Genomic DNA, 18,385 nt, shown 5'->3' with positions numbered 1-18,385 from the left:
TAAGTCTCAACGTTCACCCTACAAAGACCCATCCCAACGGAGAAACACAAACAAATAGACACAATTTTTTTTTCTCCGTATTGAAACGGCTGTACGCCGTATGGACCCGCCGATAAGAAGGGCCAGTGGACCCGAAACGTCGCCTAGTGTATCCAATTTTTCATGATCGTTGCAGCTCGCGGTGACGACCCATGCTGATTGGCCCCAGGCTCCACTCGTGGGCGGAGCTTTGCGCATAAAAGCTCGCGATGACCACGCCGCTGTTGACACGGACCGGGAGGCGAGAGAGCGAATAGACTTGAACCGTGGCTTGTAACTCGCTCTCGCCCGACACCCTGCCTGGCTCGGGGTCCATCGTTCACTCCGTTTTAACTTTTAAAATCCAACCCGAACTGGCCTCCTGGAGCCGAGCGACGAGAGCACATCGCTGCGTCCGTCTCTCGCCGCGAGCCGTTTAAAGGGAGGAGGGGGGCGGTCCACGTTGTGGATTCGCGAAGTGGTAACAGATTGAACCCTCGGGGTCGTTTTGTGTTCCTAGCTTTGGTGGGAGGCACAGTAGTGGGGGGGCGGCGGAGTTGAGGGGAGCTTTGTCGGTTACTTAACGGGGGAAGGGGGTCAAGCTCCTTAATCCGACGCCACCATGAAACTCGTTCGGTTCCTGATGAAGAACGCGGGGCTTGTGCACCTGCCCCGGCAACTGGAGCACTACTCAAAGTTTTCTCCTTCGCCGCTCTCAATCAAGCAGTTCATCGACTTCGGTAAGACAGACGTCACCCGCGCCGAGGCGCTCTACACGTTTGCGGCTGAGTCGACCTAGGGGTGGGTGGGGTCCACGAGTGGTTCAGATAATCGTCGCTGGTGTTGGCCGTGAGCGAGAATCGAACTCGCGCTGACCACTACGTTACCGTTCCCCGTGCACCGTAGCGGCCCCATTAATAACAGCGTGTTAACGACGACACTATGCCCCGACAGTCCCATGAAGGCTTTAAAGGGGGCTGGGGGTGGGGCAGGAGTCTCTGCGCAACGAAAGTGTGGCAGTGCTCTGTGCGGAATGGCAGTCGGTGGTGATTGCCGCTGATGCTCATGGTTGTGGCTGCCGCTACTTGGGTAGCGTTGATGTTTGATGACAGAGAGAGATGAACGTCACGTGTTTATCCTGGTGCTGCTGGTGGTGGTTGGTGGGTGTTGGTGGGCACCGCTGTGGCTATGAGATGTTAACTACCTCGCCTGATATGCAGGAGGACGTGGGTTCAATCCCGACCCTGATGCCTTCTGCAGTATATTTGGAGTTTGCGTGTCTCTATCTCTCATCATCATCACGGTGGCTAGGGGATGTTAAATACATCGCCTGATATGCAGGAGGTCGTGGGTTCGATCCCAACCCTGATGCCTGCTGCTGTATATTTAGAGTTTGCGTGTCTCTCTCTCTCATCATCATCACGGTGGCTAGGAGATGTTAACTCCCTCGCCTGATATGCAGGAGGACGTGGGTTCGATCCCGACCCTGACGCCTGCTGCTGTATATTTAGAGTTTGCGTGTCTCTCTCTCTCATCATCATCACGGTGGCTAGGAGATGTTAACTCCCTCGCCTGATATGCAGGAGTACGTGGGTTCGATCCCGACCCTGATGCCTGCTGCTGTATATTTGGAGTTTGCGTTTCTCTCTCTCTCTCATCATCATCACGGTGGCTAGGAGATGTTAACTCCCTCGCCTGATATGCAGGAGGACGTGGGTTCGATCCCGACCCTGACGCCTGCTGCTGTATATTTGGAGTTTGCGTGTCTCTCTCTCTCTCATCATCATCACGGTGGCTAGGAGATGTTAACTCCCTCGCCTGATATGCAGGAGGACGTGGGTTCGATCCCGACCCTGACGCCTGCTGCTGTATATTTGGAGTTTGCGTGTCTCTCTCTCTCATCATCATCACGGTGGCTAGGAGATGTTAACTCCCTCGCCTGATATGCAGGAGGACGTGGGTTCGATCCCGACCCTGACGCCTGCTGCTGTATATTTGGATTTTGCGTGTCTCTCTCTCTCATCATCATCACGGTGGCTAGGAGATGTTAACTCCCTCGCCTGATATGCAGGAGGACGTGGGTTCGATCCCGACCCTGACGCCTGCTGCTGTTTATTTGGAGTTTGCGTTTCTCTCTCCCCGTGGATTTTTCTCCGGGTACTTTTTCTCCACATTTAGAAACACGCGTTCCACGTGATAAGCCACTTCGTTGAGTTGTCATTTGTGGCCAGGTCGTTTCTGAAAAAGAGCTACGTAGCTCAGTGGGCCTTAACTGGTAAAATAAAAACAATAGTTTAGTTTAAATAGTTTAGTTTGGTGGGGGAGCAGCACCGTGGTTGCAACTCGGATGGATGGTGATGGTATCGCTGGTGGCTGTTGAAATCCGTTTGGATTTTGCTGTAGCTGAAGGCAATTGACGCTGATGCTGAAAGTGGTGTTGATCGTCGGATGTAACGTAATGACAAAAACACCGTGGCCTTGGAACGTATTTTACAAAGTAATATTTGTTCTGTACACAGTACATATTTGCCTTTTAAAGCCGCAGTGTCATTGATGAATGTGTTGAGGTTTTTTGTTGTTGTTACTCGCACGTGTGCAAGCAACACTTGCGAACGCAGCAGTGTCACCAGATCATTTGTCGAATCGGATATCATGGGGGGGAGGGGGCCTTCTACTCACGCTAGCAGACTCGAGAGCGTCGACCTCCATCCATCCACTTTGTGAAAAGTTCGTGGCGACATTACATGTCGAATCAAAGATTAAGTCGACCCAGCGTACCCATGGCAGTGGGCTCAGTGTTGGCTGATGACGATATTGTGATCTTACTGTTGCTGCTGATGACGGTGGCTTGTTCTTGGTAAGACGTCATGGTGGATTTCGCATGGGTTGTGGTCGTCGTGGTGGTGGTGATATGCTTTTTAATGTTGAGTGTGTTGTCCTTCCCCCGCACCTCCGATTAGCACGGTTGGCAGCGTACCGTGCAAAAGAAGTTCAACGTACAGCACACACATCGATTTGTTTGCTATACAAGTAAGATCCCGCTGAGACATTCAGTCTTTTTGCAAGGGCGAGATGGATGAATCAGGTCACGGGCAGTGCAAAATTAGCTGGTGAGACAACTCGATGCAAAGAAATTAAAATAAAGCATTGCTGGATGAGGACCGCTTCACGCCATGTGGATCATAGGGTTTGTTCGGCCATACTTCACCACGCCGGCCAGTGCAAGTCGCTGGAGGAGTGCGAGAGGGAATGGCCCAGGACCAGTTTATAAATCGCATGCCACTAAATGTTTGCCGTGGCCGGTAATCGAACTTGGGTCGCAGGCGCGCTCACCACCGTGCCTGCCACCGCTGCATCAGTTGAGAAGTCATCAAAACGAAATGGCGAGCACATTTCAAGCAATGCTGGCGGAACACAAAGAGGGAAAATGGTTAGAATCTTTATTTGGACTGAAGGAGGAATCCGATGAGCTATGAAGCTCTTTTTCACAGATGTCCGGTATAGGCGGGTCAGCAGGTTGCAACAGCAAACAATACAAAAAACGATAGCGCAGAATAGAGAAAATGGTTAGCAAGTCACTAAAAAATAATAATTCTATAAGTCCGATCCATCAAGATTGGGCAAGGCAGCAAAAACCACCACCAAACAGTCCCAGACCACACCGAGATAACGCACAGTAGTCCTCAATAGAATGGCACATTCACGTGAAAACTATCCATACACAGGTAATGATCAAAGTTACAAGTCACAATTAACGCAGGCAATGCAGATAACGCGAATTAAAACGCACTCGGTACAACGACTGCAGCCAAGTTGCCATGCACAAGGAACCAACCACCGAGCAAAGGTGTGAAACGCATGACGCAGGACCTTCATGTGAGAGTTGGGAATGGGGCAAGGTGGTGATGCCATTACGGGCAGCTGTGTCGACAAGAGTGACATCGTGATGGAATCTTTTGCACGTTCCCTAACCTCCACGTTACCTATCCCCTTTATTTCATTGTTACAATTGTAGTTAATAATGTATTATTTTTCATATAACCGTTTTGAAATATATATGCCTCTCGTGACTGGAGGTGCGGGGTCACAGTGTAATTGTCAGCTTGCGATTAGATGCATCGGTGTGGTACGTGTGCGATGTGAATGTGTAGTCGATTTAGACGTTATTCACACGGGAGCGCCATGGTGGCGAGATGTTCACTCCCTCGCCTGGTATGCAAGGGTTCATAGGTTCGAGCTCGACCCTGACGCCTGTTGTGTATTTGGAGTTTCCATGTTCTCCCCGTGGTCGAGTGGATTTTTCTCCGGTTCCTCAGCTTTTGCCCCTCCACATTTACAATCAACGTGCGTTTATAGTATTTGAGTGCTGTTAATTTCCACTTGATGAGCCACTTCTTTCAGCTATTAAACGTGGCCAGGTCGCTTCTGAAAATTTGCAATATAGCTCAGTGGGTCTTACCTGGTCAAGTAAAAATTGTTTATAGTTCAGTTTTAGCATGCATGGGGCATGTGTAAGTGTGGTGGTTTTACGCTTTCACAAACAAGTGAGAATACAGAGGAACCATCAAGCCGTGTTGACTAAACGGATTACTCATATTTCACGGTCAATACAGCACATCAAATACGCATTGTTTCAAGTGGCAAGACGGTACTGAAACGTACAAATATTTGCCCCGGTTTGCACTTTTCCGAACGCGAGAGTGCAGAAATGTGGCTTTATTCACGAACTCCTGTTGTAATGGTGTTCTGTGTAACCGTTTACATCCGCCTGTGTAGTGGATTAGTGTGAGTTAATGCATTGTGTGTGTGTGTGTACCATGACTGCATTGCTATGTTGTGGTTGGTCGCGAATCATATTACTTCATTAGCATGTACAATAAATATGCGGTTGTTGTTTAGGATTTTTATTTCATTTTGCCACTATAGCACGTTGGCCAAACACGGGCATGAATGTTTCCGTGACATTTCAAGTGCGTGGCGTAAGTGCCCTTGACCAATCTTTGTGCATGGCGTAATAAAATGCCCTTTTGTGTTATCGTAAGCTTGTCGCGGATGGTCTGTTTACACGGAATACTCATACAGGATTATATTTTATGAATAGCCATGTTATCACACGCTCATTGGCAGTTTGCTTTTATTTAATTAGAAAATAATTCATCACTAATCAATTAAAGATGGCTCGCTCGCGTTCAAATATATAATCACTTTGCAAATAACAGCGCGACCCGGTTGGTGTTTTTTTCCATCCCTTTGTCTGCCGCGTTTTCAGGATCGCGAAATGCGTGCGAGCGGACCTCGTACGTGTTCCTGCGGCAGGAGCTGCCCGTCCGGCTCGCCAACATAATGAAGGAGATCAACCTTCTCCCCGACAACCTCCTGAGCACGCCCTCTGTGCAACTCGTGCAGAGCTGGTGAGCCGCTCGCTCGCGCGTGCGTCTTTGCGGGGAGCGGCAGTGCAGCGGTTAGCGCACTGCGCTACGAACCCGGCGACCCGGGTTCGATTCCCGCTCACTGGTCAACACCAGTGACGATTTTCTGAACTGATACTGGGCCTCCCATAGGTCGACTCAGCCTCCAATGACTACCTGGTACGGTGTGTTAACATCGCCACTGGGGAGATGAAGGCGACCGAGCGTGGTGCTGGCAAGCCACCTCCTCGTGTGCCGTGCAGGCCTTTATAGGAGCTTGCTAACAGCACTTGCCCCAAGAGTCCGTGAAGACTATATGGGGGATCTTTATCTTTTGTGGCCGCTCTTGCCCCAACGGCCTATGTAAGCTACTTGGGGATGGCCTTTGTCTTTATTTTACATGCTTAATTTCTGCTGGGTCTGTATGCCGCTGTGTCGGCAAACACCCCAACATTGCGGTGTTACTCTCGCTATGGCTGTGGATCCTGGTTACTTGCCACCTACTCCAGTCTACCAGCCACGTGGGAAATATTCGGCGAGACAAGAATCTTGATTTAGACCAGATTGAACTATGAAGCTCTTTTGCACAGATGTCCAGTCGGGGTGGGTCAGTAAGTTACAAGACATTCGGTCCCTGCCTACAACCAGCCTGTTTACAGGCCCGAGCCAGTGGTAGAAATTCCGCATTCCTATGACGGGAGCGAGTCTATCCATTGGACAATCACTGATGAAAAAGAAGAATTGGTTTTATTCTTTCTGGCAATAAAACAGGTGCTAAGATGTTCAAACACCAAAATAGAAACCTTTTGCAAGGCATCAAGTCTGCATTAACCACACGAACTTCTGGTAAAACATGCAACTAAACATGCTTTGATAATGCATGCATTGTCCTTGAAACTAATTGGGTTATTCCACTATACTTCAACACTATGGTCAGGTTCCCAACAGGCTGTCTACTGCTGCAAAGTAAAGACATATTTCAATTCTTCGATAGCAGTAGGATTGCCATCCACCATCTGCACACAGGTGTTGCATGGCACATGAGGATGGGGGAGCGAGGGGTAGGGTCTAGCATTCCACATTGCCACCTTTGTTTCCCCAATGCAAATGTGTACACACCACACCCATGTTACTCATTGAAGCTTCAGTCGACTTAAGAGAGAGAGAGAGCCTTGCTGCTGATGTTGTTGTCCTTAGCCAAGAATCAAACTCAGGCCATAAGGTATTTGTGGTGCAGTGCGCTAACCACTGTCCACCACCGCAAAGACGAAGATCCCTCTTATAGCTTTACTAGACTGTTGGGGCACGGCACCCGAGTGGGTGGGTGGGCCAGCACCACGCCCGGCCGCCTGTCTCCCCAGTTGCTATGTTTACGTATCACACCACACACGGACATGCATACACGCATCAGCCAATCTGACAGCTGGCATGTGAAGGGTGTTACAACAATTGGAGATGTATTTTCCAAGCATCGTTGAAAGGCGAGGCTATTTTTAACAGTGCGGTCAGTTCAGGGCCGATTCATAATGAGCGCGAGTTGTTAAATTACCTCCTGCCCACATCCATTTGTAGTTGTGCTGCTGCTGTTGTGGGATCTACCTGTGAAATGGACATGCAATAATTCACCCATATGAATTGTCATGCTTTACGGCTTGCGGTTCAGCAAACAACAAATCCTAGCTAGCCGTGGAACAAAGACGCTCATTTCATCGAGCGCTTTCAGATGCACTTCTGCGGCCATCTGGATTGCTCTTCTTTCTGATATTAGGAAGCCACTGGAGCTACACACTTTCATATCTAGATCGAAAACTCGTTTCTAATGAACTTATTTTAATGTTTAGTTCGTTGCCCTTCCCCGCACTTTCGATTAGCATGTTTGGCTACATACGGTGCGAAAGCAGTTCAACATACTCTCTGTTGTCTCGTTTTATCCGTCTCGTTTGTAGAGTCTTGTTCACTTCGTTTGAGATGCACGCATCACATTGCTCCTGTAAGAATTGCTGTTTTTCTATTCGTACGTCCGATGTGATGGGTTCATTTGTCTCTCTGGCCATTGGAGGCCGCTGCATACGACACAATGTTCAAATTGAAGCGTGGCCATTCATTGAATCGCGAAATGGGGGCGAATCGTTAGGCCCATAATTTTTTTTTAACTCAACGAGCTTGCAGAGATGACCTCACTTGACATGCACTTTATGCCCGGACAAGTCCAAGTATCCTCCCACGTTTTCTCACAAAAATGTTTTCTAAATCTCACCGCCAGATAAATGAGATCATACATTAAAAAAGGAAGAACCTTATGACAGGAGTTAAAATAAACCTCACACTTTGAATGACTAGTTTTCAAGTACAGAGTTCAGCTGAAGTGGAAATAGTGAAGCACATCTTCCTTCAATCCCTCTGTGCTGATAAGGTTTGGGTGCCTTTGTTCAGTTTCTTTATCGGCAAGTTTCGTCCCCTTATTCGAATCAATGTGGATTGCCTTAATTAGTTACAGTGTACAGCTCTTTGTCGATCCAATGCTGGATAGAGAAGGACCACCCCATGCCATGTCAACCATGGGAATTGTGTGACCATACTTCACCGCGCTGGTCTGCCCAGATTGGCGAGATCAGGCCCAGCACCGGTTCAGATACCATTCACCACTGATGTTTTTATTTTATCACGGCTATGGTACTCTTCTTATGAAGAAGAGCCATTACCCAAAACGTCGCCCATTGTATACTTTTGACTCTTTTTTAAAGGCCGTGCTATGGACGCTGTTTTGTTTCAACGGTGCTATTTTTGTTTTTGAAGGCTGCCGGTAAGGTCAGCCACCGCGGGGTCAGGAAACGCGAAGCGGTTTTTTTATAACTGAAAAATGCAACACGGGGACTTTTTGGTTTGCGCGCGAAGATAACCTCAATCGATTCTACCACCACCATGCACGCACGCTCGTTTAAACCCTCAGCTTACAAGACAACAACAATAACTACTGCTACTACAGCTGCATCCCCTCTGTGCTATAATTTAGCATCTTAACCTGATGCTTTATACGTCCAGTGTACGGGTCTCGAGGGCTCATGGTCAGCCGCTGGCTAAATGCCCTCCTCTGGTGACCATGATCTTTGTCCCAGTTAGCCGGGACGAGTGGGGGATGGGTGGGGGAAGCTGGGCACGTGACCCCCCTCAACGCACACACCGCAACACACCCCTCCCCCCCCCCCCCCGTTTTTGCAGGGCTGTGCATTTTTGTGAAGGTGTTGCCAGACCCGAGGTTTAAACCTCTGGGTCAGATGAGAGATTTAACCTCTGGATCAGATGCGAGGTTTAAACTCTGGGTCAGATGCGAGGTTTAACCTCCGGTTCAAATGCGAGGTTAAAACATCCGGGTCAGACGCAAGGTTTAAAGCTCTGGATCAGATGCGAGGTTAAAACCTCTGGATCCGATCAGAGGTTTTCATCTCAGAATCATATGCGAGGCTTAAACTCTGGTTCAGATGCGAGGTTTAACCCTCTGGGTCAGATGCAAGATTTGACCTCTGGACCTAGAACTGAAATACATACGGTATTCAGTACTGAACTGGACTTTGGGAAAGTTTCGGGTTTTTTTCTCAGGTTGTATGGGAATAACAACCTTCCCAGTCTCCCACATGAGCTTTGAAGCTTGGTTAATGAGGAAAGGAAATACTTCAAAGTTGCAGTCAAGTAATATTTCAACCAGTACTGCCTCATTTTCACCAGTCCAGTATCCTGTTCACACTCCAAACTGTTTGCGTATGTAGCCAACTGCACGGGAGAAGGATAACGAACTAAACACAAAAGGCCATTTCTGAAGAAATTAGTATTCAATGTAGATGATTTAAAAGTGCATAGCTCCAGTGGCTGTCTAATATCGGAAGGAAGAGCGTTCCAGACGGCCGCAGAAGCGCATCTGAAAGGGCGCAATGCGATGACCGTCTTTGTTCGCGAGTTAGCCAGAAGCCGCTGTTGCGAGGAATGATGACCGGAGTTTGCGTGATGGTCTATGTTTGGCGATGCTGCTGCATTGGCACTGGTGCACAGCCACAGGGAACAAAAAGACTCAACACTTTCGTCATTAACACTGCCCTTGAACGTTAATAATTGGCGACGTTTTGGGTAATGAACCTTCTTCATAGTGCATAAATGTAGCCACTCGGTCATTCTTAGTACCGCCTGCTTCACCTTCCCAACCGATGCCACAGCTGGAGGAAGCACAGCTGCTGGGGCCTGGGGGAGTTGTGATCTTTGTGAAATATACGTTGCGGTCGTTTGACCATACTTCACCATGCTGGTCAGTGCAGGTGGGTAGGTGAATGCCTCACCTCCCACTGATTACCTGAATGGTAGTGGGCGTCCAGATGTCCAGTTAAGCTACTCGAGTCTAAAATGCATCTCCAATCAGCAAGGTTGGCTACGTAAGGTGCGAATAATGTTCAAAATATATCCTCTCGAGCCTCAACTAACCAATTGCTTATTTTTATTTTACCAGGCAAAGCTCATTGAGTTTTTTTTCAGAAGCGACCTGGCTACAAACGATAGCCGAATGAAGTGACATCATGTGCAGATCTATAGCAGTCAAATGCTCTAAACACATGTTGATTCTAAATGTGGAGGGAAAAACCGAAGGACCCGGATAAAAATCCACAGCGACCACGGGGAGGATAATGCAAACTCCAAATATACAGCAGCAGTCGTCAGGGTCGGGATCGAACCCGCGACCTCGTGTATACCAGGCGAGGTAGTTAACATCCCGCCACTGCGGCACACTCTCTTGCCACCTGCGTCAAGAACGTGCCGTTCCAGTCAACATGGAACGTTGTGGGCCAACGTTAGTCCAACGCTTCCAACCACGTGCAAACGTTGGCCCAATGTTGGCGCATTTTTGCTGGGTCGTTGAAGAACACCGCATTTATATACGGGGCGTTACTGAAATAATAATAAGAAAAACAAACGCTCAACACTGCTCATTTGTGGTGTGCGCAGACACAAACTGCTTACTCCCATCACACAATAATGTGTGCTGTTGGCGCTGCAGTACTGTATTATGTAATGTTCAGTCGACAACAAGATCCGTTTTGAGCTTGTGCGTCAAGGGGAAATCGGTGTCACGATCGCTTGAGAAGTGACGACTTGGGAAGTGTTTACGCGGCGAGCTGAGTGGGTTTCGGCGATGCGTGAGCAACAACAGCAGCAGCTGCTGCTGCGTATCCGTCGCCTTGGCCGTGTAAGAACTGAGAACGTCAAACAGCTGAGTCTTCTTGGTCGTGCTAACGTCGTTTGAGCTTGTTGGATTTTTTGCTCCGGTCCCCCCCCCCCCACCAACCTCCGCCGCCACATTTAGAAAGATGCGTTGAGATTAATTTGGCTACTTTAAATTTCGGCGTGATAAGCCACTTCGTGGAACTATCAACTTTTGCCAGGTCGCTTCTGAAAAAGAACGATAAACTCAGTGGGCCTTTCCTGGTCAATACAAATTGTGTGGTTTTGTTTATTGAATTATTTTGGTGATTTTCTTCCCTTTCACTCCTATCATTTTTGTTGTGTTGTTTGCTGTTGTAACTTTCTCACCCGCCCCAACTGGACATCTGTGAATAAGATCTTCATAGCTTATCAGATTACTCCAGGATAAATGCACATTTTGATCTTGACATACATTCCTATTCGCACTGCTGGAAATAAATCAACTATATCGTGCAAATCAGGCACTTGCTCTCATCACTTATCATGAGCCATGATGATTCCACTGTCGCCACCTCTCAAAGGTGCTGTGATGAACTTGTTATAAATTGTGGGTAAAGCAAACGTAAATCAATGTTACATTATAAAATTCCTGTGACGCAAGTCGGCTCGGGCAGATAATTTTTAGGCTGATCGGAGGAGATTATAAATAACAAAATGAATATGCAGAAAATGTGTGTCCTTTACAAATTCGTCTCTCCAAATAAAAGCAATTATATAAAACAAATATTACACAACCCATCAACCTTTTGGGAGTGCATCATATCAGCAGCATTAATTCAAGACAAACAAAACTCTGGGCCGGTTTCGACACGGTGTTTCATCAGCAAATTCAGGGCGTGCTTGAATCAATGTTAGTGAACTGCTGATCGATGCAGGCAAGGACCCAATTACAGTTAAGTTAGACATGACACATTCAACTCGGGAGCTTGCAGGGAGCATAGCACGAGCGAACCCATGTGTTGTTTTTCCTTGCTTGTTGATCCCGACCCTGACGCCTGTTGTATATTTGGAGCTTGCATGTTCTTCCCGTGGTCGCGTGGATTTTTTCTCCGAGTCCTCCAGGTTTTCCCTCCATATGTATAATCAACGTGCATTTATAGTATTTGGCTGGTATACATTTCAACATAATGAGCCACTTCGCTGAGCTATAATTTGTGGCCAGGTCGCTTCTGAAAAAGAGCCTAATCGCTCAGTTGGGCCTTACCTGGTAAAATAATAAAAAGTTTCGTTTCGTTTTTAGTACGGTGCGAAAATACATTCCAACATACAGCGAATGGCATCAACAACAACCACCGCCATGACCACCAACCACCACTTGCCCGCCCATGGGGCTCCGTGAACGTGTGAGCCTCGGAACACATTACCCCGAGGTTGACCCGTGTTGGTGTGGAAAACGTCGAGCCCCCGGCATCTGCGCCTTCCCATTCGTCGGTGGAATGTGAAAGCGCGCATCGCTGTTGGTCGGTTATCCGGGGACCCGGGGCGCTGCCTCGTTTGCCCTCTTCTCCGCGCCTCTTGCGGAGGAGGAGTGGGGTGGGTGGCGGTGGGATGGAAATGTGGCAAGAGGCGTGTACAGGGAAGGGGTGGTCTCAGGACTTGTCAAGCATGGGTGGAGGAGAAAGCGAGGTGGTGTATGGGGGTGGGGAGCATCAGATTAGCACGGTTGGCTACATATGGTGCGAAAGAAGTTCGACATAGGGCATTACTTAGCAGACGCGTTTGAAATTCAACCAAAGCGGCGGCGGATTTCGTTGGTTCTGCTTACTGCTGCTCTACGCGTGCTGTTGAGTCGTTATGCAGGCTGCTGCGGGGCTACCTTGTGGGGGTAGTAGAGAGGGGGGGGGGTGCTAGCGTGCAGCAAAATCCATTATTGTACAGTACTTGTGTGCTCCCTCCCTTCACAAAATGTTCACGGAGGTACGGTGAAATAACAGCCCACAACCTGTACAACGTGCACTTCCGAGACCACGAAGCATGCCAGTCGCACGGTCATGCATGTACTGTGGGTATGGATGTCACGTTCGGGAGGAGTGTATTGTGGAAGTGCTGTGTTTGTGTGTGCACGCGCGCGCATTTGCAATGCGTGAATCCAGTTTGAGTAGCTCCGAAATAAAAATCTGCCTCGGTTTGTCCACTCTCAGCTGATGCGTGAAGGTAAATTCATTGAGTTGAAGCTGTGGCATGAGCTAGCAGAGTGGCCTTATCATTTCTAGATTTGAAGCTTTCGTGACTGCAAGGATTCATATTCTTAGGTTTTTTCAGAAAAATGTCACGTAGGTAAAAATAATTTAAATTAATAAAAGTAAAATAAAACAAAAATCACGACGTTTCGGAGGCAACACGAAGACCGAAGCTTGTGTTGCCTCCGAAACGTCGTGATTTTTATTTTATTTTACTTTTATTAATTTAAATTTTTTTTCCTACGTAACTTTACCGAGAAAACCTAAGAATATGGCCTTATCATCATCGGCGCTTCCACGCAGCCCACGCAAGCTCGCCAGGAGGACTGGTCTGGTGGGAGCCCAGCACTTTTGTCTGGCCATCGAAACAAAGATGATCACTGCGTAGCGCGCGTTCAGATGCGCTACTGCGGCCGGCTGGAACGCTCTTTCGATATTAGCCACTGGAGTCGTGCACTTTTACATCGTCGAGATTGGAAACTCATTTCTTCAGAACTGCCTTTTGTATTTACTTTGTTTCCCCCCCAATACCGCACCACGTTACGTTTGTGTTCAGCAAAAGTCCGGCGACACTGGGAAACCTGGGCCGGAGTTTGAAGCAGTCTCTAATTAGAGCCACATGTCATCGTTGTGTGTGTGTGTGTTTCATCTCCCAAGTCATCTCAGTTATAACCCATAACACCTGAGTCTGTCCCGTGACCTTCCTGCCAGCAGCGAGTCATCCACGCTTCACGTGGCGTCAAAGCGCACCTAGCCTGGCACAGTGGTGGTGACATCACCATCACTTAGTTTCTGTCGGCTCTTGCTATTGTTTGTTCGGTTGCGTTGTTTTTATTATTATCGCAAGTGCTTGCGAACACAAACTTGCCCAGAATACTATCCAAGCAGTATTGCAAATCTTTATATTTATTTGTGTATTCCATTTTTAGTGAAATTATTTTAAACAAAAAAAATACAGTTTTCACATCGGTATCTGTTTCGTTCTCCATGTTCCCATTACTCATTTGCAGTTCTCGTCCTGTCTTGTGCGCAAAGTACAGCGATGTCGTGACCGCTTGTAAACGTGGACTTGGTGGTGTCCCCAACATCACAACTTCCAGTGTTGGAGGGTTCGGCTCGAGCTGTCTCGGTTGGGGGAAGGGTTGGTGTTGGTGGTGGGTGGGGATGGTTGCGGGGTCACGTGATGTTTTTCTGGACATTCGCAAGTGTGCGTGCCGTGGTGGTGCTGCTGCTGCTGCATCCGCTGCTGCTACCCACACAATCCGCCTGTCCAGTTTTCTTAGATTACGTGCGAGTTCAACTGTAAACACTGACCCCTCTCTTCCCCCGACAACTCAACAGAACACCGCGTCCCCTTTACTTATTTAGAGCTTGCGTTCTTTAATTATTTCTCAGAGTAAGAGCCCTGTTTTTTTGCCCGTTTCAATACGAGGAAATTTTTTTTATTGTCTATTTGTTTGTGTTTCTTCCGTTGGGATGGGACTTTGCAGGATGAACGTTGAGATTTTGTAAGGGCACGGGGCGACCAGTAAAAGGTCTGAATTGGTATGTAACAAGGTAGGGCACTGATACGGGGTTGACAGGTATGGAGGTACAGAAATTACAGCGCAACATGAATAACATTTGAAAATAACATCTTGTCCCTGGTGGTGCAAGATTTATCGATACATATCGATTCTTACGCTTCTGATACGTGCATTGAATCGTGTGCATGAGAATCTACATATATCGATTGTGCATATTGTACGTGCAGTGACACTAAGTACACTGATCCGCACTCCGAAAATCATATAATTTGCGGGGGTGGAAATCCTAAATTCCACAAGTTTCCACAATTTATTTGGAGCATTTAGCCGAGCAGTTAAATGCTCGTAAAAAGAATACAAACAAAAACCTCGTAAAATCCGTGAATTTCCGTAGATTTTTCCCAACAATTTTTTTAGGAGTTAAAATCGCATGCATAAATCTGGATAATGATGACTTTGCATCCCACTTTCGAGTTAATTCTCTTACACACGTACAAGTGGATTCCTGTTATCCACAATTCTGCGGATAATAGGGAGGTCTGCGGATCTATTCTTAGAAATATCGCTGAGATGTTAACGTAAGCAGCAGCATGCAATTCTAATAATACAACTTTCTCAGGCATTCACAGTGATGTGTCAGAATAATGTTAAGCAAGTTTGAAACGGACATGTACAAATAATGTCAATATCATGCATTTGTCATTCCCACCAGGTATGTGCAGAGCTTCATGGACATTTTGAAATATGAAGGCAAAGATCCGGAGAGTGATGTCCTTTCAGGGTAAGAAATGCACGCGTGCAGTGTACACGTTTGCTGTACTCAAGCATTACGCTTTACCAACGTATATGTTTTCTTCAGTGATCAGTTAGTATTTACAGCGACATTTATCCATTAACAACACGCTTGGTTGTGGAGCGAGCGGTGGCAAAGCAGTTAGCACACACCGCTATGAACGCTGGTGAGATGTTAACTACCTCGACTTGTATACAGGAGGTCGTAGGTTCGATCCAGACCCTGACACCTGCATATTTGGAGTTTGTATGTTCTCCCTATTGTTGCGTACATTTCTCTCCAGTTTTTCCCTCTACATTTAGAAACTTCCGTTTAGAGTATTTGGCTGCTATAAATTTCCAAGTGATAAGCCATTTCGTTCGGCTATTATTTGTGGCCAAGTCGCTTCTGAAAAAGAGCTACATAGCTCAATGGGCCTTGTCTGTTAAAATAATGATAGTTTCGTTTATAGTTTAGTTTAGAACACTTGGGGTGACCCGCGTTCAATTCACGGCCACGGCTAACATCGGTGGCGAGTGAGATCCGAACCGGTCATTGTGTGATCTCCCCTCTCACCCTCCACTTGACAAACCCATATTGTTGCATCAGAGGGACCGTGAGAGTAATTGTGACCACTTGGGGAGGCCTTCATCTTGCAGTTGATCGATCATGGCTGACTTTGCCTTTTCGGTCGACACACAAAGTGCTTGCCACAAATGAAATACAATACCTTGCTGACCTCGTCACGGAACATAAACCATCATGCAAACTCCGGTGATCGTCACTGCAGCGGCTTTTAGCTAACCACCCAACAAAGGGGGTCACTGCATCGCGCGCTTTCAGAAGCGCTTCTGCGGCCCTCTTGGGTACGCTCCTCCTTCCAATATTAGGAAGCCACTGGAGCTATACACTTTCAAATCGAGATTGAAAACGTATTTCTTTAGAACAGTTTCTTGCGTTTAGTTTGTCGTCCTTACTCCACACATCCGATGAGCGCGGTTGGCTACGTACGAAAGATGTTCACCGTACATGCGTACATTGTTGCTGTGGTGGATTTAGATTCATGGAGACGCTGGTGAATATCCGGAACCGGCACAACGACGTGGTGCCCACGGTGGCGCAGGGCGTCATCGAGTACAAAGAGACATACGGAGTGGACCCGGTGACCAGCCAGAATGTGCAGTACTTCCTCGACCGCTTCTACATGAGCCGAATATCCATCCGCATGATCATCAACCAGCACAGTAGGTGGCCTCGGTGACTCGGATGGAGGCGGGGGAGTGGGGCGGGGGGGTGTTCATCATGGCCGTGTCAGAGTCGCTGAGCCGAGGCACCTACGTGGTACCCGAGTGCAAACCCGCATTTAAGCTGCCCGTGCTTGCATTGTGTTGTCGTATTGTATTGTGTTGACCAACGAATACAATTGCCATAGAGTGCCAATGTGCTCTCAACGTGCGGAGGAAAATACACCGATGAATGGACGCGTTACAGATGAGCCAACGTGGGAGCACCGAGCCGGCGCTGTGATTGGGCACCAACGGCTCCATGGACCGCGTTTAGATTTGAATTGTCACCTCACTTCGACGTACTGTCGCCCGGTATTGCAGTCAACGTTGCTCGCATTTTGGGCACACGTTAGCCTATCGCCCCCCGGCTTGGGCGGCCCAAGATTAGGTTTATTTGCCGAGAGCCAACCGAGGACGTAGCTCCACGCTTTATGGATCCCAAGCGTCACGGCGTCATTATGCGGCAAGGCAGGGGAGTTGTGCTGACAGCAATGGAAACTTTGCCACGTAAATAAAAACCAAAAGTCTCCTCGTCGTAGGAGGAGCAAACAAGTTCAAAGTTCAATGTTTATAGACGGGCGCGTGGCATTGAGCCGTGGTTAAATTTGGAGCATTTCGCCGATACGATCGCCACGGAGGCGTCTGCTTTTGCCATGACCACCTGCCACAATTTAAAGGGACCGATGCCCTAATGGCACCGGCGGTTGTCGCGGAGAGGCAATCTAAACAATCTGACTAAACGCCCGTGCCTGGAAATGAAGCGGCTGGTCTCACTAAGTGGCGCACGCGCGGACGTTTGAACGCGCGCGCACCCGTGAGTGCCTCGTTACTCCGCCTTATCGGTTCCGCGCCATTTAGCCAGAGCCCTCGCCCCAGAGTCGGTCGTGCTCACCGATCGCGGGAGCGCTGTTCCCACTGTGTCACGTGCGCGGACCGGCCGCACCCTGATCCCCAGATACCGACCTTGCGGCTGCGACGCGGTTTCTCGCCCGACGTCGTAATCCCCGTCGGCGTCATCAGCGTCGTCGCGCTTGCGATCTTTTGGTAAATTATGAGCAGCTCTGGTCAACGGTTACAGACGCATGGATGCAATGTTGATGACGGAATTCACATGAATGGAGCGGCGGTGGCAGGGAGGAGAGACGTAACTCATCACACACAAAGTTCTTGCCGCAAATGAACCGCAATACCTTACTAATCTCTTCAAGGAGCATAAACCATCACGCAAACTCCGGTCATCCACGTAGCAGTGGCGTTTACCTGACCATTGAACAAAGACAGTCACCGCATTGCACGCTTTCAGATGTGCTTCTGCAGCCGTCTGGAATGCTCTTCGTTCCGATATTAGGAAACGACAGGGGGCTACGCACTTTTAAATCTAGATTGAAAACTCATTTCTTTAGAACTGCTTTTTGTATTAAATTTGTTGCCCTACCCCCACACCTCCAACTAGTATGGCTGGCTACGTACGGTGCGAAAGAAGTTCAACATACTTACCAACTCACATACAGACATTGGCGCGGCGTTCCGCTGTCCCCCTGTTCCTCTCTCTGCCGTCCCTCATCCTCCCGCTTTGCCCATTGTTCGCCCGCTGCAGCGCTGCTCTTCAACGGGGGCTTGAACCCTGCCCACCCCAAGCACATTGGCAGCATCGACCCCAACTGCAACGCCGTTGAGGTCGTCAAAGGTGGGCCTGCAGCACCAGCACTTTCCACGGGGGCATTGTAGGCACCGAGAGTGCGAGGACGCGAGTGCTGACAGTGCTGACAGGGAGTGGCGTTGCAATTGCATCGCGGGATACAAAGAGTGGGGTAGAATATTCTTGGGTTTTCTTCCGGTAAAGTCACGTAGGTAAAAAATTAATTAAAATTAATAAAAGTAAAATAAAATAAAATTAAAATCACAACGTTTCGGAGGCAACACAAGCTTCCGTCTTCAAGTGGGGTAGAAA

At 48.2% G+C, this 18,385-nt stretch overlaps 1 protein-coding gene across 2 annotated transcripts in view; it reads left to right on the top strand.

Moving 5' to 3' along the window:
• The first annotated feature begins 279 nt into the window (after positions 1 to 279).
• The window catches only part of LOC133345192 (pyruvate dehydrogenase (acetyl-transferring) kinase isozyme 2, mitochondrial-like), a 33,766-nt gene continuing 15,660 nt past the window's right edge, over positions 280 to 18,385 (top strand). For both annotated transcript variants that reach the window (XR_009755419.1, XM_061555736.1), the window contains exons 1-5: positions 280 to 758; positions 5,288 to 5,429; positions 15,089 to 15,157; positions 16,208 to 16,392; positions 18,032 to 18,121. Coding sequence is in view for 1 of the 2 variants with exons in the window: in XM_061555736.1 (XP_061411720.1) it covers positions 641 to 758; positions 5,288 to 5,429; positions 15,089 to 15,157; positions 16,208 to 16,392; positions 18,032 to 18,121 (604 nt within the window). In the remaining variant the exon portion in view is untranslated. The remainder of the gene's footprint in view (positions 759 to 5,287; positions 5,430 to 15,088; positions 15,158 to 16,207; positions 16,393 to 18,031; positions 18,122 to 18,385) is intronic.

Source organism: Lethenteron reissneri, chromosome 21 (assembly GCF_015708825.2).
Source record: "Lethenteron reissneri isolate LAM-NWPU_2019-01 chromosome 21, ASM1570882v1, whole genome shotgun sequence".
Classification (NCBI taxonomy): domain Eukaryota; kingdom Metazoa; phylum Chordata; class Hyperoartia; order Petromyzontiformes; family Petromyzontidae; genus Lethenteron; species Lethenteron reissneri.
The sequence above is the reverse complement of the archived record's forward strand: the minus strand, read 5'-3'. Positions and strand labels throughout refer to the sequence as shown.